This window comes from Megalops cyprinoides, chromosome 2, assembly GCF_013368585.1.
Source record: "Megalops cyprinoides isolate fMegCyp1 chromosome 2, fMegCyp1.pri, whole genome shotgun sequence".
NCBI classification, from domain to species: Eukaryota; Metazoa; Chordata; class Actinopteri; order Elopiformes; family Megalopidae; genus Megalops; species Megalops cyprinoides.
The window spans coordinates 65,780,590-65,799,581 of NC_050584.1; the positions used below are offsets into that span (position 1 = coordinate 65,780,590).

Below are 18,992 nucleotides of genomic sequence, written 5' to 3' on the forward strand. Positions count from 1 at the left end.
CATTAAAGAGAAGCTCTACTGATTGCTACATTTTTGAGTGATTCCAAATCTCTAAATGTAAATGGAGGAAAACCGTGGAAAAAATGTGTTTGGGATTTCAATATGTCTGTCATGTGCTTCAGCACAGACTGAGAGCTTCACAGATCTCAGCTTTAAAACATCTATCTGATAATTCTAAAATTCCTCTGCTTTTTTCTTTTTTTGTCAGAAGTTATATGACATTTTGGCAATGTAAAGATACAACTGAAACAATTATGAATCATGACTCTGAACCTCTCACCTGCTTTTTCTGACATATTTCTTACAGTCATTCCTCTATATGGTCTTGGTCATCATAGCTGGTTCAATATGTTCAGTATCTGTTATTGCCTGTCTTGTGCTAGACTGAACCTCATTTACCTTCATATTATACAGCCTGTACACTTAAAATTATGAAGACTCTGCTCTCTTGTACACAGGTACTTACTGGTCTAACTTCACTTTGTATTCTACAGAATGTACACAGGTAATTACTGATCAGATTTCACTCTGTATTATACAGACTGTACTCACCTTAACAAAAGTACTTTCTGGCTTGATTTCACTTCATATTATACAGACTGTACTCAGCTGTAGACAGGCACTAACTGGTCTGGCTTCACCTCATATTATACAGATTATACTTACCTGTACATAGGTACTTGCTGGTCTGACATGACTTCATATTATATAGACTGTACACAACTGTGCACAGGTACTTACTGTTCTAACCTAAATTAATATTATATAAACAGAACTCACCGGTACTCAGTCTCTGGGCTGATTCTCAGTGCTCATTCCTCTGACTCTTCCTGCTGTGTCACAGTGAAAACTGTTTCAGGTTTAAGGCCGGAATGTAATCTGCCCAGTTATGGATGGCTTTCCCAGAGACTCATACGGTTTGCAAAAATACAAAACTACTTCCTTCTTCTTTTTCCTTGGTTTTTATACACACCCGGTGGCTGGGTGTTCTACATACTTTAAAAAACTAAACTACACTTACACAGTTTAGTTTTATAAAGACTTCATATGAATTGTTTCACCATACCCAGGTACATGCCATTGACTTCTGCTCCAGTTCTGTCCCACTGTGTGCACATGTACAGAGGGTGGATTGGGACCTGGAACATGATTAATGTAAGGCTCCATCAGTGGAGTCTGTGAGATAAACAGGCATTGTATATCCAATAGAATGAACAATAGAAGCTGGACAGTTTTCCAGAGTTGAAACTCTAGTGGACATTGACCTAATGGGGGTGGCAGTGTGGAGTAGAGGTAAGGAGCAGGGCTTGTAACCAAAGGGTTGCTGGTTCAGTGTCCCCCTGGGAGCACTGCTGCTACTGTAACCCTTGGGCAAGAGACTTAACCCAGAATTGCCTTAGTAAATACCCAGCTGTACAAATGGATAACATGTAAAAACTGTAACCTATTTAAGTCACTCTGGATAAGAGCATCTGCTAAATGATAATCATGTAATGTGGGAAGACTCTTTTTTTTTAAAATGACTTCACAGACATCACTGGCCTCATGGCTCTAAGGAAGTGCCTTCCTTGTGTTCCATTTCAATTAGAAACCCAGTGAGACAAACAAGTTTCTTTATTATCATTCTACAGAACGGCACACACACACACACACACACACACACACACACACACACACACATTCTACACACTCTGTCATAGTTCATGTTGGGCATTTTCCCCTTGTTTTTCAATTGTGAATGACACAAACCATGAGGAAATGCTTGTATGGATGGTTTGAGGTCTGCGTAATTGCTTAGATGTTGAAGTAATGACTATCCCTGTCTCATAACTACGATGTTGTTTGTAACACAACTCCTCATGATAAATCACTCACTTTGTGTGAAGACGTGCAATCATAACTACTCTATTAATATTGTCCCTCTCGGAAAAAGGTTGTAAAACTTGTTCTGTGGGATAGTATCTAGTTCTCCCTGGTCTACTTCCTCATCCTTACCAGCTTAAAGTAACTGAATAGATGTACGGCACCATCCGGACCACATTTCATTCACCCACTTACTGTAATAAGACTTACAGTCTTACTGTATACTGAGATGATTTAGTATTTATGACAGTAGATTTACTCTTTCTGCCATTGCCTGTGTTTGCAGGGGACCCAGCAGCAGTTTGATCAGACTTTCTCTTGTCTTCATTGAGTAGTATCACAGGACCAAGCAGCACCGACCCTAAACCCCCTCCTCATTTACCCCTTCCCACTTCATAATCCACAGACTGTGCTCACCTGTACACAGGTACTTACTGGTCTGACATCATATTGTACAGACTGTATTCACCTGTATACAGGTACTAACTGATCTGACTTCACTTCACATTGTATACACCGTGCTTAGCTGTACACAGGTACTTACTGCATGGTCTGACTTCACTGAATAATTGGCATATTGACTTCTGAAATTGTAGTGTAGTGTTTGTCTAGGCAGCTCTTTTTTCAGCTGCAGCTATAGTGTAACTTCATTTAAAGACCTTCAAAAAGGCTTCAGGCGGAAAGTGTCAACGATGAACTCAAAGCCAGAGGGTCAGAATCCACCGCGGAACACAAGGGAATATGAACCTCCGCATGAGACCAGCTGTTAAGCCAGAGGTCTAGCATTGCAGCTGTGTGTGATGTCTTCCTGTTGTGTCTTTGTCAAGATGAGACATGCTGGGTGACAGCGTGCCTGATTATTTTTGGGAACATTTACGACCAGAAGGGTGTGATTGAATCCAGGTCAGGGCACTGCTGCTGTGCCCTTGGCCAAAGTGCTAAACTTGAGTAACCTCAGTAAACATCCAGCAGTATACATGGACGGTATTATGTGTGGCAGTGTGTCAGGGTGGTGATGGGGTGTTAAGAGGAGTGAGCTAATACTTTATTGTGGATTTGTTATGTCTTTAATCTCTTTTAGTGTCATCTCACCTCTTTACTATCCTTTTGTTTCAACCACACCACCTGTTGCTGCTTGGTTGCGCTGTTGATTTACCTAATTGTGTTTTTCTATATTAAAAGGGAGTCAAATTGAGAGGGTCGAGTTGATTGAAGACTTGAAAATATGAAATATGAAACTCAGAATACTCATTTCCCCACTGTCCTGTATGTGTTCATTTTTTGAGGGATTTCGAGTACCTCAACATGTACAGTCCATCCTGGAAACACTTTGAGACTGTAATGACATAAGGCCTATTGGCATAAAAGTATGTGTGTGTGTGAGTGTGTGTTTGTGTGTGTGTGTGTAAAGTGAAGCCGGAACTTCACAATGATCAGTGTCCACTTCCTGAAAGTGAAGACATCTTTGCCTGACTGAAGGGAGGGGAATGCTTCTCAAAGACCGATCTGGGATAAGCCAGTTTAAAGCTGAGCCTTCCAGGAAGTTCCTGAAAATCAGAATCATAGTGATCTCTTCAGGTGCAGTGGCCTTATCTTTGTTATATCTGCTGTTCCAGAAATAAGGGCAGAAGGCATTGGATCAGATACTCCAGCAAATCACATGCTCCCTCTGACATCAGTTTCTTGGGACTAACTGATTATGACCTCGCTAGATAAGTCTGGGCTGAGAGCCAGCAAAGGTGAGTTTTTTCCAGAGAGGCTACATGTTCCATGCACTGTCTCATGTCAAGCAGTGTATAATTTTAGTGTATAATGTTGAGGTGTCTAGTCACTACAGCACAAGCATTCATGTGGATATATTTTTGAGAAAATATTTCATATAACATTTTCAACAGATACTTTGCTGTTATAGCAAGTTTTTGCTAGGGAACCATGATCTAACTAGAACAGGGGTCACTTTATGCTGCATTTTATATTGCTGTATGATATGACATATATACATGTATTTCAACAGGATGTATATAAATTTTGATGGTTGGGTCTGTAAATAATGTGAAGAATTATCCACGCAACAGAAACAGGGATGGACATTGAAGATTATTATTATTATTATTATCTGACGCAGTGTTGTTCAATGGCATGCCGTCATTATTCTTATTCCAACAGCAAAATGCGCATATACTTGAAATTATTTTAGCGCTAGCTCATATATTCAATCGGCTCCGTGCCCATGAGGTGATCAAGCTCGTATCCTCCTCTTCCTTGGAGGAAAACCACTTGCTCGTTTGAAACTTGCCACCATTCACACAATACCAGCATTGATACTCAGAAGTCTCTGAATATTAGCAATAGTACTCTATAATGAAAATGTGAATATAAGCCTTAGTACTCCATAATGGAGGTCTGTTTGAATATTAACATTAGTACTCTTCTACTGTGTGATTATCAGTGTTTTTGGACTGTAAGGAATGTCTCTGATTGATTATCAGCACACACGCTCTATTACTGATTACAGTTTGATAATATTCAGTATTATTATGCTGTAATGAGTTATCGGGTTCAGCTGAAGATTCTGCTGGGGCTGTTACCTGTCACACACTCTGTATTAATTAAATTAATTTAATGTTTTATATTCCATTACATATCATTTCATGGGTAAAAGCCCAGCAAATCCCTATTCCATTGAATTTTAAAAATAATTTCATGTTCACTTTCCTAACGTGTGTGTCAGTCAAGTGTGTCATAGAAGGAATGAATGATCTCCAAGTGTTAAGTCTATAGTGTCCTCTAGTGGGTGATTTGTAGTTCCTGACCAGGACCTTAGTAAACCCATCTCTGTCTTGGAGAGTCCTTAGTGGACACAGAAACTCCCCAGTGAGGGGAAAAAAATCATAGGACTTTTTACCTGTATCCATCCAGCTGTAAGATGGATATAGGTAAAAAGTTTGATTTGATTTGAGGCGAGTTAAAATTGTGCCGTTTCATATACTAAGACTGTTTGTAGTTCTCTGGGCCTGTTTTAATTAAAATGCATGCCTTAGAAGGTTAAAAATCAGAGATTCATAAGTAAAATTCATAGATCATGTCCAGCTAAACACTTTCCCTGGGTTAAACTTGTCAGAGACCCCTGGGTGCCCTTTAACTGGGCTTTTCTGTGTTCCTCCAGGACACAGGAGTCTATGCCAGCTGGCACAGGGACACTGAGGACTCAAACCCGAACCCAGGATAGAGGGGCTTAGTGAACGTGTGCAGGAGGGTCAGTGTGTCAGAGGAGATGCTGTAGAAGGACAGAGTGCCAGCCGGTCAGTCCAGATACACTCCTCAGTGTGAGGGTGAGTGGTTATGCAATATTTTGTCTTGTACTGTAGCTACTGTAACTACCGCCATAGAAGGTCAAACATCAGGAATGGTCATTGGGCAAGAGCAGCTGTCAGGCCTTTTCTGCTGATTCCTGTATGCGTTACCCTGCGCTCACGCTGGCAGTGACAATAAGTGACAAAGCGGCCAGAAGTCGTTCATTTCCAGTAGTCGCTGGGCGCAGTTACTCTTACAGGAGCAGAGCTAGGGGGCGCCAAATGCAAAGCACAACACAAAAAATAATCTTATGATCTATGATCTTATGATCTTATGTAATGTAATGTAACATGTAAATCCCGCACTGAACCCAGGCTGGAAGCACAAAGGGACAAAATCTGCTTCAGGAATCTGACAGAGGGCAGGTGACTCCCAGTGAAACATGTCAACAAACTCACTTGATGCTTCCTGTCGCTGTAGGCTCAAATAAACACTGTCTGCCAGAGTCCAAACTACAATATGCAGGGCAGATCACACCCCAAATGCTGACTGACTCAAACTGCATCAATTCAACGGACACCTACATCACCTCTCCCTTGGGTTCAAGTTTGCCACCATCAATGTTCGTCTCCTTCTATTCCTGTCAGAGGTTTTCCATTTTAACTGAAAGGAACGCTGTCTCTAGCTGATGTGATGATGTCAGTGGTACGCACCAAAACAACTAAAATGTGTGCATGTGTGACGTCTATCACTCAGTGTCCACAGAGCCACCTTCACAGGTAAATACACACATTCCATTGCCTTTCTGAACGCTAAGGACCATGCTACACAATGACAGTTCAGTATGTTTGCGTATAACACTTTTTCATTGCATGTACTTCATACAGAAATCAGCCACAATATGCTGAACATGGAGCAAAGTGCACTTTTCAAAGGGGGTCACACAAAAGGCAAATCCCAGCGCCAGTTGAGACAAAAATGGAAAATTGTCTCCCGGAGATCAAGAAACTCCTGGAAAAGTATTATAAGGCAATATCATCTATTTTCATGGTATCAATGTATGACCTAGTGTGTGTCTGTCATGTCTGAAAGACAGTGATACAGAGGTGTTCATGACACTTTGCTATTTTATATTGACTCCACATTGATTTTTTATATCTAAAAATTCACAACAATAAGTACAGTCACAACCAAAGAGCTTTAATGCTTATTTTATAAGCAATTTATTGATTATTTCAATTATGAATCAGGGTGACAGACACCGTGATGAAAAGAGGTAAAGAACCAAAGAAATCACATCATTAGTAGATTGCTTTTTGGCAGATGAGGAAACAGCCCAAAGCAACCTCTAATCAGGAATTAATCTCCCTCTTATACTGATTCTAAATCAAATTGACTTGGCGCTTTCTGGCTGTATCACTATGTTAATATTGCAGGCATTTTCTGATTATTCGGCCTCCTCAACGGCTGGAACCTCTGAGTTTTCTTCAATGGCTGCAGGTCCAGATCCATAGAATTCCTCCAGCTGCTGTTGCACAGAGTCATACTGCTTCTGCCACTCTTCCTTTGACAGAGAGGAAGGGTTGACCTCCAGGAATTTGTAGGCGTCTTTGGACTCAACACTAAATGTGCCTTTTACTTTCAGGCAAATGGCACCAAAGCTTGCCCAGTACTGTGGGTCAAAATAAAAAGATACGTGAGTTTCAAACAAATGCAGAGTAAAATGCTTCTAATCGTAAAAGCATACATAAATTTTAATTATTGAAAATGCTGTTTAAATAATCTGAAAGCAGAGGTTTGTAAACAGAGGCCGAGACGTGATGAAATAAACCTTAGTCCAAATGAAAATGATGTCAGCAAAGATGGTGCTTTCATTTTTCGATTTATTGATAGAGTTCTTTCTTTCTAATCTATATCAGTATATGTAATGACCACTTAATCCATTCATCTCAGTGCCAAAAAGTGTAATTGTTTGCAGTTCCATGTCAGAAAATGGAAACAGAAATAATAATGCATGTGAACGTTAGAAATCACCTCATCACTCCAGCAGAGGCATTGCATGTTCACTGCGCGTTCAATTACCTTTTGAGCCATTTCCAGGGAGGCCAAAAAGTCACTCTTGAGAATGTCCAGATATTCAATCATATCCTCTCCAGCAAAGGTTTTCTTACTGAGGGAATCCAGCATCACGTGTACTCCGTCCCAGAATTCTTTCAGGCTAAGCAGGATTTTCTGAATTTTGGTCAGATACTTCTGGACTTCAGCCAGGTGAGTCGGGCTAGGAATTGAATCTATGAAAGATACACAAGTAGTACTGGTTCTTATTCCAGGAAATGCGTAGTGAGAAGAATTTATTTTGTCTATATTAATTGTTTCATTTCATCCATTTGGTGACATTTTTTAATTAAGGGATTTAAACACTGGCTTCAACAAATATATTTAATGGATCGTTACATTGGATTTAGACTACCCTTTTAGCATTTTTCTGTCATTTTGTGGTGATTATAGCAAATGTCATGCTTTTTTCTAATGCACTGTAAAATTATATACCCATATCTCTCTCTGTCTCTCATAATGGTATAGCCTGTGCTGTCATGAGATGGACATTAAGTAATTAGCTGATATCTTTTACATTCATACATTCATACCTAAATCCATAGTTGCTCTGGAAAGTGTCATCTCTGTGTTTATCAGCTCTGCCTCCAACTTCCACTCCTTTTGAACAAGAAGACGCTTGTCCTTGTTCAGTTGATTCAGCTTGATCTTATAGGATTCAAGAGCAGCCTTGTCACCAGGATCATTGACGGCTTTCTGTGCTGCATTAATGATGGCACCAATAAAAGGTACCACTGCAGCTGCAATGCCAAACTTCCGGTTCCTCTCAGCAATACTGTTGACAAGGCTCTGCAATTCAGCATTTCCAGCATTAATTTCATCCTCCTTCTTCTGAAGCTCTGCTTTGACATCATTCAGCCTTTTGCTGTACTCATCCACCATTTTCTGCATTCCCTCAGCTTCCTTGGATAGAGTTTTTTTTTTCTTCTCCGTTTCGACCTTCGTCGAAATAACATCACTGGCAGTGTTTCCAACATTTCTGTTCAGAGCCGAGTAACTAGAGGAACACCACACAACCAGAGAGCTCAGCTCAGCCTGGGAGAATCTCATTCATGGTCATTTATGACTGAAGATTACTTCACACAACAAAGGATTGTTCTAGGCAGACTTCTTGAGGACATGTAACCATGGCAACAAAAGGGGTGTACCTTTCCACAGTATCCAGAACATCATTGATGAGGCCCTCAATCCATCTCTTTGCTTTCTCCAAGTACTTCACAGCTACCAGGGGCTTATTCTTTTCAACTGCAGCTTTGAGCATTGGAATCAGTGTGTTGATCATGTTTTCACTGGTGCTGGCACACTTTGACAGTGGGATGTGATAGGAAAATAAAAGAATGAATTGTTACACAATGAAACACTAATGGTTCCTTCCACAAGCTGAATATGATGCACAGCAAATGTAAATGGCAGTGCACATATTAATGTTCTGAATGAACAGCAGCCTCAGAGAGGTTTCTGGAAATATTGAGGTCTGTTATCCAGTGATTGCTCTTTGCAGAACATACAACAGGTCATGCACATACAGGTACGGACGGAAAATGTATAGGTATGGCTATGTGATGGGAACACACCTTGCTGTGTCTGGGGCAGTTATAGGTACAAGTAAAGGTCTAATCAGCTGTACAAGCTGCTGACTGCTCTTTCTGTGGTGCTATGGTACGTTAACAGGGAGCAGGCAACTGTCCAGATGGTTCCTGGGTGAGAGCGTGGCATGAACTCCTGTCATATCCTTGGAAAGGTGTAGCATCAGTAAATATACAGCTCTATAAAACTCTGAACAACACTCTGAACAAAGACAAAATTAAGTGAACAATGTTCTCAAATTCAGTAGAGCTTGCTCAATATGAATAACCATTAAATTCACAATTTGTTTGAAATTACCATGCTGATGATTCTTCTTCTGACACCAGAATATTGTGTCAGCTGAAAAACCTATGATTCATTTATGAAAATGAACAATATCAATAAGTTAATATCAAATTTGGTCAACGATAACAGGACATAACAAAGAGAAATACACAAATCCATTAGCACACCTGCAGGGGTGTACAATGAAAGACGGGGGGTATTAAAATACCTGAAGAAGCAGAGACGCAGAAGAGCTGAACAGCAGCTGTGCGTCAGTAGCCTTGGCCCGCAGTTCCCTCTCCAGCGCTGGGAAGTTGGCCATACACAGGTAAGATATATGGAACAGCAGGGCTGTCTTCTTAGCAGCAGGCAGCAAGTCTGACACGGGGACTGAAAGCTCCATGCCACTGCTGATAGGAACCACCTCTGAGAAAATATAACATTACATTACTGGCATGTAACTCTTATCCAGAGCAACTTACATCAGTTACAGGTTTTTACAATGTTAGCCATTTATACAGCTGGATATTTACTGAGACAATTGTGGGTAAAGCACCTTGTCCAGCAGCAGTGCCCCAGTGGGGGATCTAACTGGTAACCTTTCGGTTATGAGTCCTGCTCCTGAACCACAACACTATACTGCCACCCGAAAGTGTCTAACTCAAGTGCATTGATGTATTTATGTGCAGTTCACAGCACTGGTGATTCACTCAGACCCAACATCTTAGGAGCAAAAAAATTCAGATTGCACAATGACATACTTAAATTGAGCTGTTGTATGTTCGAAGTATTTTGTGATTATATCATTTTATCCTTTGAAATGCAGACTCATTGTATGAAGACTCACTTCTGAAATGAAGTTTGATCAGTTTGATCTTTCATGAAGAACAATGTAATTCAACTCTTTTACAGGTAAAAATAGACTGTTCCACAGGAGTGTCCATGCACAATTTCTACTAATGTGATAATGTCACAAATTCAGTAATGCTGATAATAATAATAATAATAATTATAACAATCCAGTTTACTGCTTAAATCTACACACAGCACACAGTGCTAGTGACTTGTATTTCTTAAACATCTAAACTGCAGCACAAACAGTGATGTTCGATGTGAAATTGCACAACAGCAACTTAAATTGTGTTGTTCTGCCAATTCTTCATTTCTGTTTTTGAGGTATGGTGTCATAATGGAATTTTATTTTTTGAAATATAGACTCAATGGAGACTCATTTCAGAAATGTACTAAACACATTTCCCTTTCTCTGTAATTCTGCACCAAGACTAGTGATGTTAAAAACCATGACAGAAAAAAATGTCTTGTTAATTCCCATAAAACATTCCCCCTGTTAGCATCAGGTGTTCAGTAGAGTTACTGGTGATAAGCCAGCAGGCACTGGCCCTGCCAGGAGAACTTGGGAAACATTTTGCCAAACTCATTTGAGCCAAAATTACATTTATCTGTCACATAGAGGTAATGAGAAATCTTTGTAATCCAAACATTGCATTACTCACAGATGGATTATTGCTGTTGTACCCTAGGGCAGGGAATTTAACCCAGATTACCTCAGTAAATATTTACATGTATGAATGGATAACATGTGAAAGTAAGCTATACAAGGTGCTCTGATTAAGAGCATCTGTTCAGCAAAATATAATGGCAACATAGGGTGACACAGGGTGAATCTATAGACACCTCCATGATAATCAAAAGCATGTATACATCAACTACACCCCGATATGAAGGACATCTAAAATGGGTTTATACCTTTACTGTTGGACATGGTTTCACAAGCTTGGGGAAGCATGCAGGTTAGCTGGTTATCAGTTATCTATATTCACAAAAAAGACAGACAGCATTATCAGGTCATGATGTGCCCAGTAATTTAGTTACTGAACTATCAAAATGAAATGGATGAACACGAAAGACTTGCATTACACTGCTGCTTATTTTACAGGCACTAAAATGACTGAAATATGTTTTATGATCTCACAGACTGAATATGCATTCAGTACCATTCTACTGATGTAAATTTTCATTAAATGGCATGACAGTGCATCAACCGAAAAATACACAAAGTGTTTCTAATGTACATTATCTGAGTTTGAAGGCAACTCGGAAATGCAGTACAGTGTGAAAGAAACGTGAGAATGCAGTACAGCGATGGGAAACTGCAGGAGCCTTTCTTACCTGTGAGTGCTGTTCTCTGTCAAAGGTGCAGTGAGCACTTCTCAGGCTCTCTTTTTATAAAGATGTCAGTCTTTCTTGGAATGCTGTCATACAAGTTTTAAACTGTTTCCTGTAGGATATTGAACCATTCTCTATGATGGAAAGCTCCAGTTCTCTGAGAGATAAAGTGGGAATCCCCCCTGTGTTCCAGAATGTCCCATGAAGATTCAATGATGTTTAGATCGGGTGATTGGGGAGGGAAAGGAACAGATTTGACTTCATCCTGGTGTCCATGAAACCATACAACTCTGCATAGCAGTGCGTATGGGGTGAGTTATTGTCTTGAAATCTGGGACGATCTTGGGGAAACAATGTTTGCGCCCTAGGGCGCACCTGGTAACCTAAAATGGCTTCATATCCCCTGGCTGTAACACAGAGTAATAATGAGAGCCAATGACCCCCGCAAGATGGAGACCCATACTATAATGGATCCACCCCCATGTTTAACAGTTAGTAACGGGCAATGCTTTCTCCAAACATAAATGCATCCAGGTGTGGGGAAACCGAGTAAAAGATGAGGAAAATGTGAAATGAAAAACCTTCAGGCCTTGGTACAGTGCATAGTGTGTATTATTAACCCACGGGGGTTAGGACTGTGGAATAACTGGCCATGTTCCGATGCAGGCTGAAGACCCACCGTTTCAGACTGCATCTCAGTTCTGCTTCTATCCCCACCCCCTAACAACTGCTACTTCTAGCATTCGATTTTAACTTCATGTGTAGCATTATGATGTATCATGAATTTGTGTTCTAGGGATTTTTGTTTCATAGTATACTTGGATTTTGTGAGAATACACAAGCTAACTTGTGGTAGGGCTTGAATAGTATCTTGCCCACACTCACTGGTCTGGAAGTGTTGTTAGCCTGGTCTGGCACTGTTGCTCGTTTAATTGAATGGGTGTAAATTGTGAGCCAGCACAATTCCTCTCGAGGTATCAAGTGACTGAATGAAATAAAGCAACACAATAATGTGTTGCTTTATTGTGTGTGTGGCGGTGAGTCTTGTACTTGCATGCTTGTTATGAGCTGATTTATGGACAAAGGTTTGTGAGAAGTGGGGTGGTGTGCACATGCAGAAAAAAGAAAGGCCTGTGGCTGTTGCCACCCCCATAATTCTTTGGATATTTGAAATTTCCAAAGCACCATATCAAGCACACTGATGGCTCTCAGTTGTGTAATCAGGCATGGCTGGGAGCACAATCAGTTGAGCAACTGCACAGGTGTAGTTCTTTTCCTTCACCTGTACCTCTGCATTCCCGACCTGTCTATCTCTGCCAGCTCCAACGGTGACCACATGGCCAATGGGCCAAAGTACTCTGGGCGGCTGTGGGTCCACAATCATCACCACAGTACCCACTTCAACGTCCTTAGTGTCCTTGTCCATTTCTGCCAGGTTTGCAGGTAGCCATCACATAGTGATCAAATTAGTAGTTCTGCTCATACAATTGATTTGAGGCTCCAAAGCTCAAGGCAAAGCTTTTTTTGATTTTATACCTGATTTTATATGGTGTAAATTTCTGTCCCTACTTCTGGGAATAATCCAAAACAGCAATGGGGTCAAAGCCCCAGAGGCCCAGAAAGACATTTTCGAGGCATCGTTACTTATGACCCCAAGTGTAAAAGCATAATACTTTCAGACAATATGGTGGCAGAAATCAGTGTGAATGCTACCTTTTACAGTGCTAGAGATGAGGGTCACATAACATTTTTTCCCCCAGCATTGAGGAAAATTAACAACATGCTACTCATAGCATCTCATTAACTATGGAAGAGGAGGTGAGAAAACACAAGCTAGAATTAGCAGTAATAGGGCACAACATTATAGCCCTCACTTATGTCAGAGGTAGGAGAGAACAGCAGATATGGAAAAACAGCACGTCTTCTCTAGCATGAGAGATAGGAAAAATATGAGGAAGTTAAACACAGGTGTCTTGATCACGGTTTACCCTACATGGCTCTGACGGTCTCACAGGCTCAACCACTTCTATCAGTGTTTGTCGAGAGCTGGTAACTTATCCTTGAACAGAGAGTGTAGGAGGGGTGGAACAGTATTGAGTGCTAACTACCCCCACCAGGGGCTGGATCCAGCCATCAGGCCGTGTGGGTAGCTGTGTATGTTTGGCTAGACGTTCATCTAGAGCGAGCAGCTCCAAGGTTATGAGTGGGCCACATGTATGTACATTATGCGTCTGCGCCTCTTAGGCCGTCCGTGACATCATGGTTGTGGTTTTGCCGCGGAGGTCATCAGGACCCGGGAGCCCTTTGTAGACCCTGACAAATTCCTCCCTCTGACTCCAAAGATCCAGGTCACTTGCCGACTTCCACTCTGCAACACCTGAGGAGCGTAAACACATAAAAGCATGAAGACATTTTTGACAAGTCATTTTTTCCAGGCAAGGGAAGAGTTCCCATAAATACCCCTCTTCTTTCTTTCCTCATTGCCCCAATATAAAGAAGGTTATTTGACAATTCACAGGATGCTGATGAGGAAACAATTTTTTGCGCTCTGGGATGCACCTGGTCACCTAAAATAGCATTGTATTCCCTGGCTGTAATTTTACCACACAGAGTTGTAATGAGACCCAATGACTCTGGCAAGGTGGAGACCCATACTATAATGGATCCACCCCCATGTTTAAAAGCTAAGAGCAGGTAGTGTTGGTTGAAGGATTCCTTTGGCTTTCTCCAAACATGAATACATCCAGATGTAGGAAAAAGAGTGAGGAAAATGTGAAATAAAAAGCTTTCAGGTCTTAGCACAGTGCATAGTGTGTATTATTAACCCATGGGGCTTAGGACTATGGAATAACTGGCCATCTTCTGATGCAGACTGAAGACCCACCTCTTCAGACTGCATCCGAGTTACTCTTCTAACCCCACCTCCTAAAAACTGCTTCTTCTTGCATTCGATTTTAACTTTATGTTCAGTATTATGATGCATCATGAATTTGTGTTCTAGGGATTATTGTTTCATAGGATCCTTGGGTTTTGTCAGAGTGCACAAATTAACTTGTGGAAGGGCTTGAATACTCTTACGCTCGCACTCACTGGTCTGGGAGTGTTGTTAACCTGGCTTGACACTGTTGCTAGTTTAACTTGAATGGGTTTAAACTGTGAGCCAGCACAATTCCTCAAAAGGTATCAAAAGACCTAATGAAATGAAGCAACACACAATAATTTGTGTGTGTGTGTGGAGGTGAGTCTTGTACTTGCATGCTTGGTATGAGCTGATTCATGAACAACGGTTTGTGAAAGGTGGGGGTGGTGTGCACATGCTGAAACAAACATATGAATGTTGGCATTTTCAACAACTGCCCCCTTATTTCTTTATTATTTATTCGCTGCTGCATGCTGACGGCTCTCAGTTGTGTAATCTGGCATGGCTGGGAGCACAATCAGTTGAGGAACTGCGCAGGTGTAGTTCTTTTCCTTCACCTGTTCCTCTGCATTCCGGACCTGTCTATCTCTGCCGGCTCCAACGGTGACCACATGGCCAACGGGCCAAAGTACTCTGGGAGGCTCTGGGTCCACAATCATCACCACAGTACCCACTTCAAGGTCCTTAGTGTCCTTGTCCATTTTTGCTGAGTTTGCAGATAAACATCACACAATCATCAAATCAGTAGTGCTCCTCATACAATTGATTTGAGGCTCCAAAACTGAAGGTAAATTTCGCTGAAATTTCCTCACTCTCCTCCCATTCACCGCACTTACTGTCAGTGAAATCATAGTCCGCTTTGTGCGCTTACTGTCTGTGCAGCGAACCCCATATGCAAAATTATATATAACATCAGATTTCCCATCTTTTCTTAAACCATTTTCCCTGACATATATCATGTGATAAATGCATTAATAATTAATAAGGAGGTACCAAGTCCCATTAAAAAGTACCATCAATCCATGACAGACAAAACCTCCTAGCATATGCCCATGAAAAAACTGAACATATTCATGCCTTAACATACATTTCAAGTCTTTGATTCAGGACTGAGATTTGTAGGGGGCAATGGGGTGTCTTGCAGAGGTGGGAAACCTGGCTTCAGAAAGTAAAAGTCCTACCATGTATTTGTTCTAGCCATTCACTAAACAAGGTGATTTCACTAATCAGCTCCTCTACCTGGCTGAAGAGTTGTGCTAATTAAATCTAGCTGGTGTGGTGCATGGGTGGAACAAATACGTGGCAGGAATTTTACCTTCTGAAGCCAGGGTTTCCCACCTCTGGTGTCTTGTTTAAGGACTGAGATTTGAACCCAAAGGTGGGACGCTGCTTCTGCTGTTGTTTCACTTGAATCACTTCAGTAAGTATCTGGCTGTCAAAATAAATAATACGGGATAATGAAGGGAATGTGAGCTCTACAAATCACCCCGACTTTCAGATCAAATAACTGCAAGTAACTGTCAACTAAATTAATGAAAAATAATGCAATATTCTTTTTATAATGTGCATGTCAATCAAACCACCCTCTGAAAAATTAAATAAATGAATCATTTAGAGTTGTGTACACCTCACTGAATTACATGCCTGATAATCTCAGTGAGTAAAACAAAGTGCTATGCAATGTCAGTTTACATTCTATTAAAACAGGTCCTACTGTATCTAGGTGTGTGACCATGGGAGTATGCTTCCCTCTCTGTCTCTCTGAGTCCCCTTTTTTCCCTGAGCTGCGGTTATAGAGAAGAGCACTTCTGGCAAACATGTTTTACTGTGAAATCAGAGAAGCTGGTGCTGCATGAAGTTTCCCCTCATGTAACCCAGGTTTGAGCTGGTTAACATATGAAGATATGCGAGAGGGGGTGTGCACATGCTGAAACAAACATAGGAATGTGGCTGTTTTTAACAGCCACTCCCAAATTTCAAACTGCCAAAGCACAGTGACATGCACTCTGATGGCTCTTGGTTGTGTAATCAGGCATGGCTGGGAGCACAATCAATCAGTCAAGCAACTGCGCAGGTGTAGTTCTTTTCCTTCACCTGTACCTCTGCATTCCGGACCTGTCTATCTCTGCCAGCTCCAACGGTGACCACATGGCCAACGGGCCAAAGTACTCTGGGAGGCTCTGGGTCCACGATCATCATCACAGTACCCACTTCAAGGTCCTTAGTGTCCTTTCCCATTTCTGCCAGGTTTGCAGGCTGGCCAGACAGTACTTTATGAAACGGGTCCAGAAATACTTAGCTAGCACTTGCCTGTGCCACCACCGTCTTTGCCCTAGGAAGTCACTGTCAGTGCTACCTTGAATGCCAGCCTGTAGACAATGAGAATGTCAGGTACTGTCCGCGCTGCTGCCTGTATAGAATTTAATGACGGATAGCTACAAAAACACTGGGAACCACAGGACCAGCTTCATATTTTGACTGAATTCATACACTAATGGTACTGCATAAAGTTAACTGAACTTTAAACTTTAAGATTTCATACCTCGCTGAAATTTCCTCACTCTCCTCCCATTCACCGTACTTATTGTCAGTGAAATCATAGTCCAGTTTGTGAGCTTACTGTCTGTGCAGTGAACCCCACCTGCAAAATACAGCAACAACACTCATACATTTGTGCCATGAAATACTTATCCTTAACAGACAATTTGTTTGAGATGCGTTTACTTCAACAGCACCAAGGAGCAACACACTTGCAGGAGCTACCAAAATCAGAGAAAGATAAAATGGTCACAAGCTTTTGCTACAGATTACTGGCTGAAAATTCTACATTTTGTGAGAAACACTAGCACTACAATGGCACCCAAAATAGAAGTACTTTTGCTTACATTCAATACATGGTGTAAATTTCTCTCCGTACTTCTGAGAATAATCCAAAACAGCAATGGGGTCAAAGCCCCAGAGTCCCAGAAAGACATTTGAGGCATCGTTACTTATGACCCCAAGTGTAAAAGCATAATACTTTCAGACAATATGGTGGCAGAAATCAGTGTGAATGCTACCTTTTACAGTGCTAGAGATGAGGGTCATATAACATTTTTTCCCCCAGCATTGAGGAAAATTAACATGCTACTCATAGCATCTCATTAGCTATGGAAGAAGAGGTGAGAAAACACAAGCTAGAATTAGCAATAATAGGGCACAACATTATAGCCCTCACTTATGTCAGAGGTAAGAGAGAACAGCAGATATGGAAAAACAGCACATCTTCTCTAGCATGAGAGATAGGAAAAAATGAGGAAGTTAAACACAGGTGTCTTGATCACGGTTTACCCTACATGGCTCTGACGGTCTCACAGGCTCAACCACTTCTATCAGTGTTTGTCGAGAGCAGGTAACTTATCCTTGAACAGAGAGTGTAGGAGGGGTGGAACAGTATTGAGTGCTAACTACCCCCACCAGGGGCTGGATCCAGCCATCAGGCCGTGTGGGTAGCTGTGTATGTTTGGCTTGACTTTCATCTAGAGCGTGTAACACCCTTCAGAGTAAAGCCGCTACGCAACCCTCTCGAACACCAGGAGAAGAGGGAGCTCCGTGGCCCCTTTTATTATTAATGAAGAGGCTGAAGTCGTAAATACAAAAACAATACTTTATTAGTACAATCCTAAAGGATAGGGAGAGAGCAATAAAAATCATCCACACTCCCTTGCACACTATACTTCCCACACTGCTCAGAGCTAAGCTAGCCCCAAGATGTCATACCTCTGCGTGGTGCTGCTGCTAGAAAAGGGGACAAGTCGCTCGTCACACGTGTATAATGGTACAGCACACTGCAAGTGAAACAAACTGCACGCAAGCAGAATGTGGAGGCCATGCAAATAAACCGCAGTAAGGTAAACCCCCCTTTTTCTATAGCCGCATGCACAAGCCGCAGAGCGGGTTAGCTAGTAATGACAACGTGGGAAATGGTTAGGCAAAAAAAAACAGTTGATCCAGCTAACCAGCCTGCCGAAACTCTACATCAAAGCATAGCAAAAGGATAGAGCGCTACACAATAAACGCGCTCAGCGGGGCTGCTGGCTAGCTGGAAACAACTTACAAATTAGTACATCAGAGGAACAGCGTTCGACGATGCACATGCCTAAGATCAAAAAATAAAATAAAAAAAACATTATTTGCACCATTATACACAAACAACTAAACGAAAATGTCCACATGCAATACCCACATTACCATTCCGGCCAGAAACTAGAGAACTCGGTGCGGCACGCACACTCCCGTCCGACTCTCCAAGTTCTGTGACCGGAAAATGATGGAAAAGGGAATCAATTTAAAGCAAACAGTATGTCTACATCCCCGATTGCGCTGAATTCGCGATCCTTTACCTACACACAACGGTTACCACAATATAGTCCCGGGGACTGCCGCACCATGTGGGATAGGGCAATCCTATATACAAATACAGACAGATTAAACTAAAAGCTCTACCAAACACACAGTTAAATTTAAACGGCGCCTACCTTAAAAATCCGCGTCCCACACACACCGAACGCCAGCAGCGCTGCTACAGCAAGGTAAGGACCTCAAACATTGGACCTTCCCTCACTGCCTGTTCAAAACTTAGCCAATAGGAAAGCTACTTCCTGTTAGTGTGCTGCTCAGTGGCTACATAGAGCGAGCAGCTCCAAGGTTATGGGTTGGCCGCATGTATGTATCATTATGCATCTGTGCCTCTTGGGCCGTCCGTGACATCGTGGTTGTGGTT

The 18,992-nt window shown here is 41.6% G+C and overlaps 1 protein-coding gene and 1 long non-coding RNA gene across 2 annotated transcripts; both read right to left on the minus strand.

Moving 5' to 3' along the window:
- Positions 1-6,604: 6,604 nt before the first annotated feature.
- Positions 6,605-9,452, minus strand: LOC118772264. Its single transcript, XM_036520538.1, has 5 exons — positions 9,353-9,452; positions 8,421-8,575; positions 7,806-8,269; positions 7,240-7,448; positions 6,605-6,829 (listed from the first exon to the last, which is right to left on the minus strand). The coding sequence occupies exons 1-5, from the start codon at positions 9,443-9,445 to the stop codon at positions 6,605-6,607; spliced, it is 1,146 nt and encodes a 381-aa protein (XP_036376431.1). The 5' UTR covers positions 9,446-9,452.
- Positions 9,453-13,660: 4,208 nt separating this feature from the next.
- Positions 13,661-18,791, minus strand: LOC118773263. The gene is made up of 7 exons (XR_005004723.1): positions 18,748-18,791; positions 18,461-18,523; positions 18,327-18,368; positions 16,773-16,871; positions 16,325-16,599; positions 14,788-14,936; positions 13,661-13,687 (listed from the first exon to the last, which is right to left on the minus strand). It is a non-coding gene; the product is annotated as an uncharacterized LOC118773263 (long non-coding RNA).
- Positions 18,792-18,992: the final 201 nt, after the last annotated feature.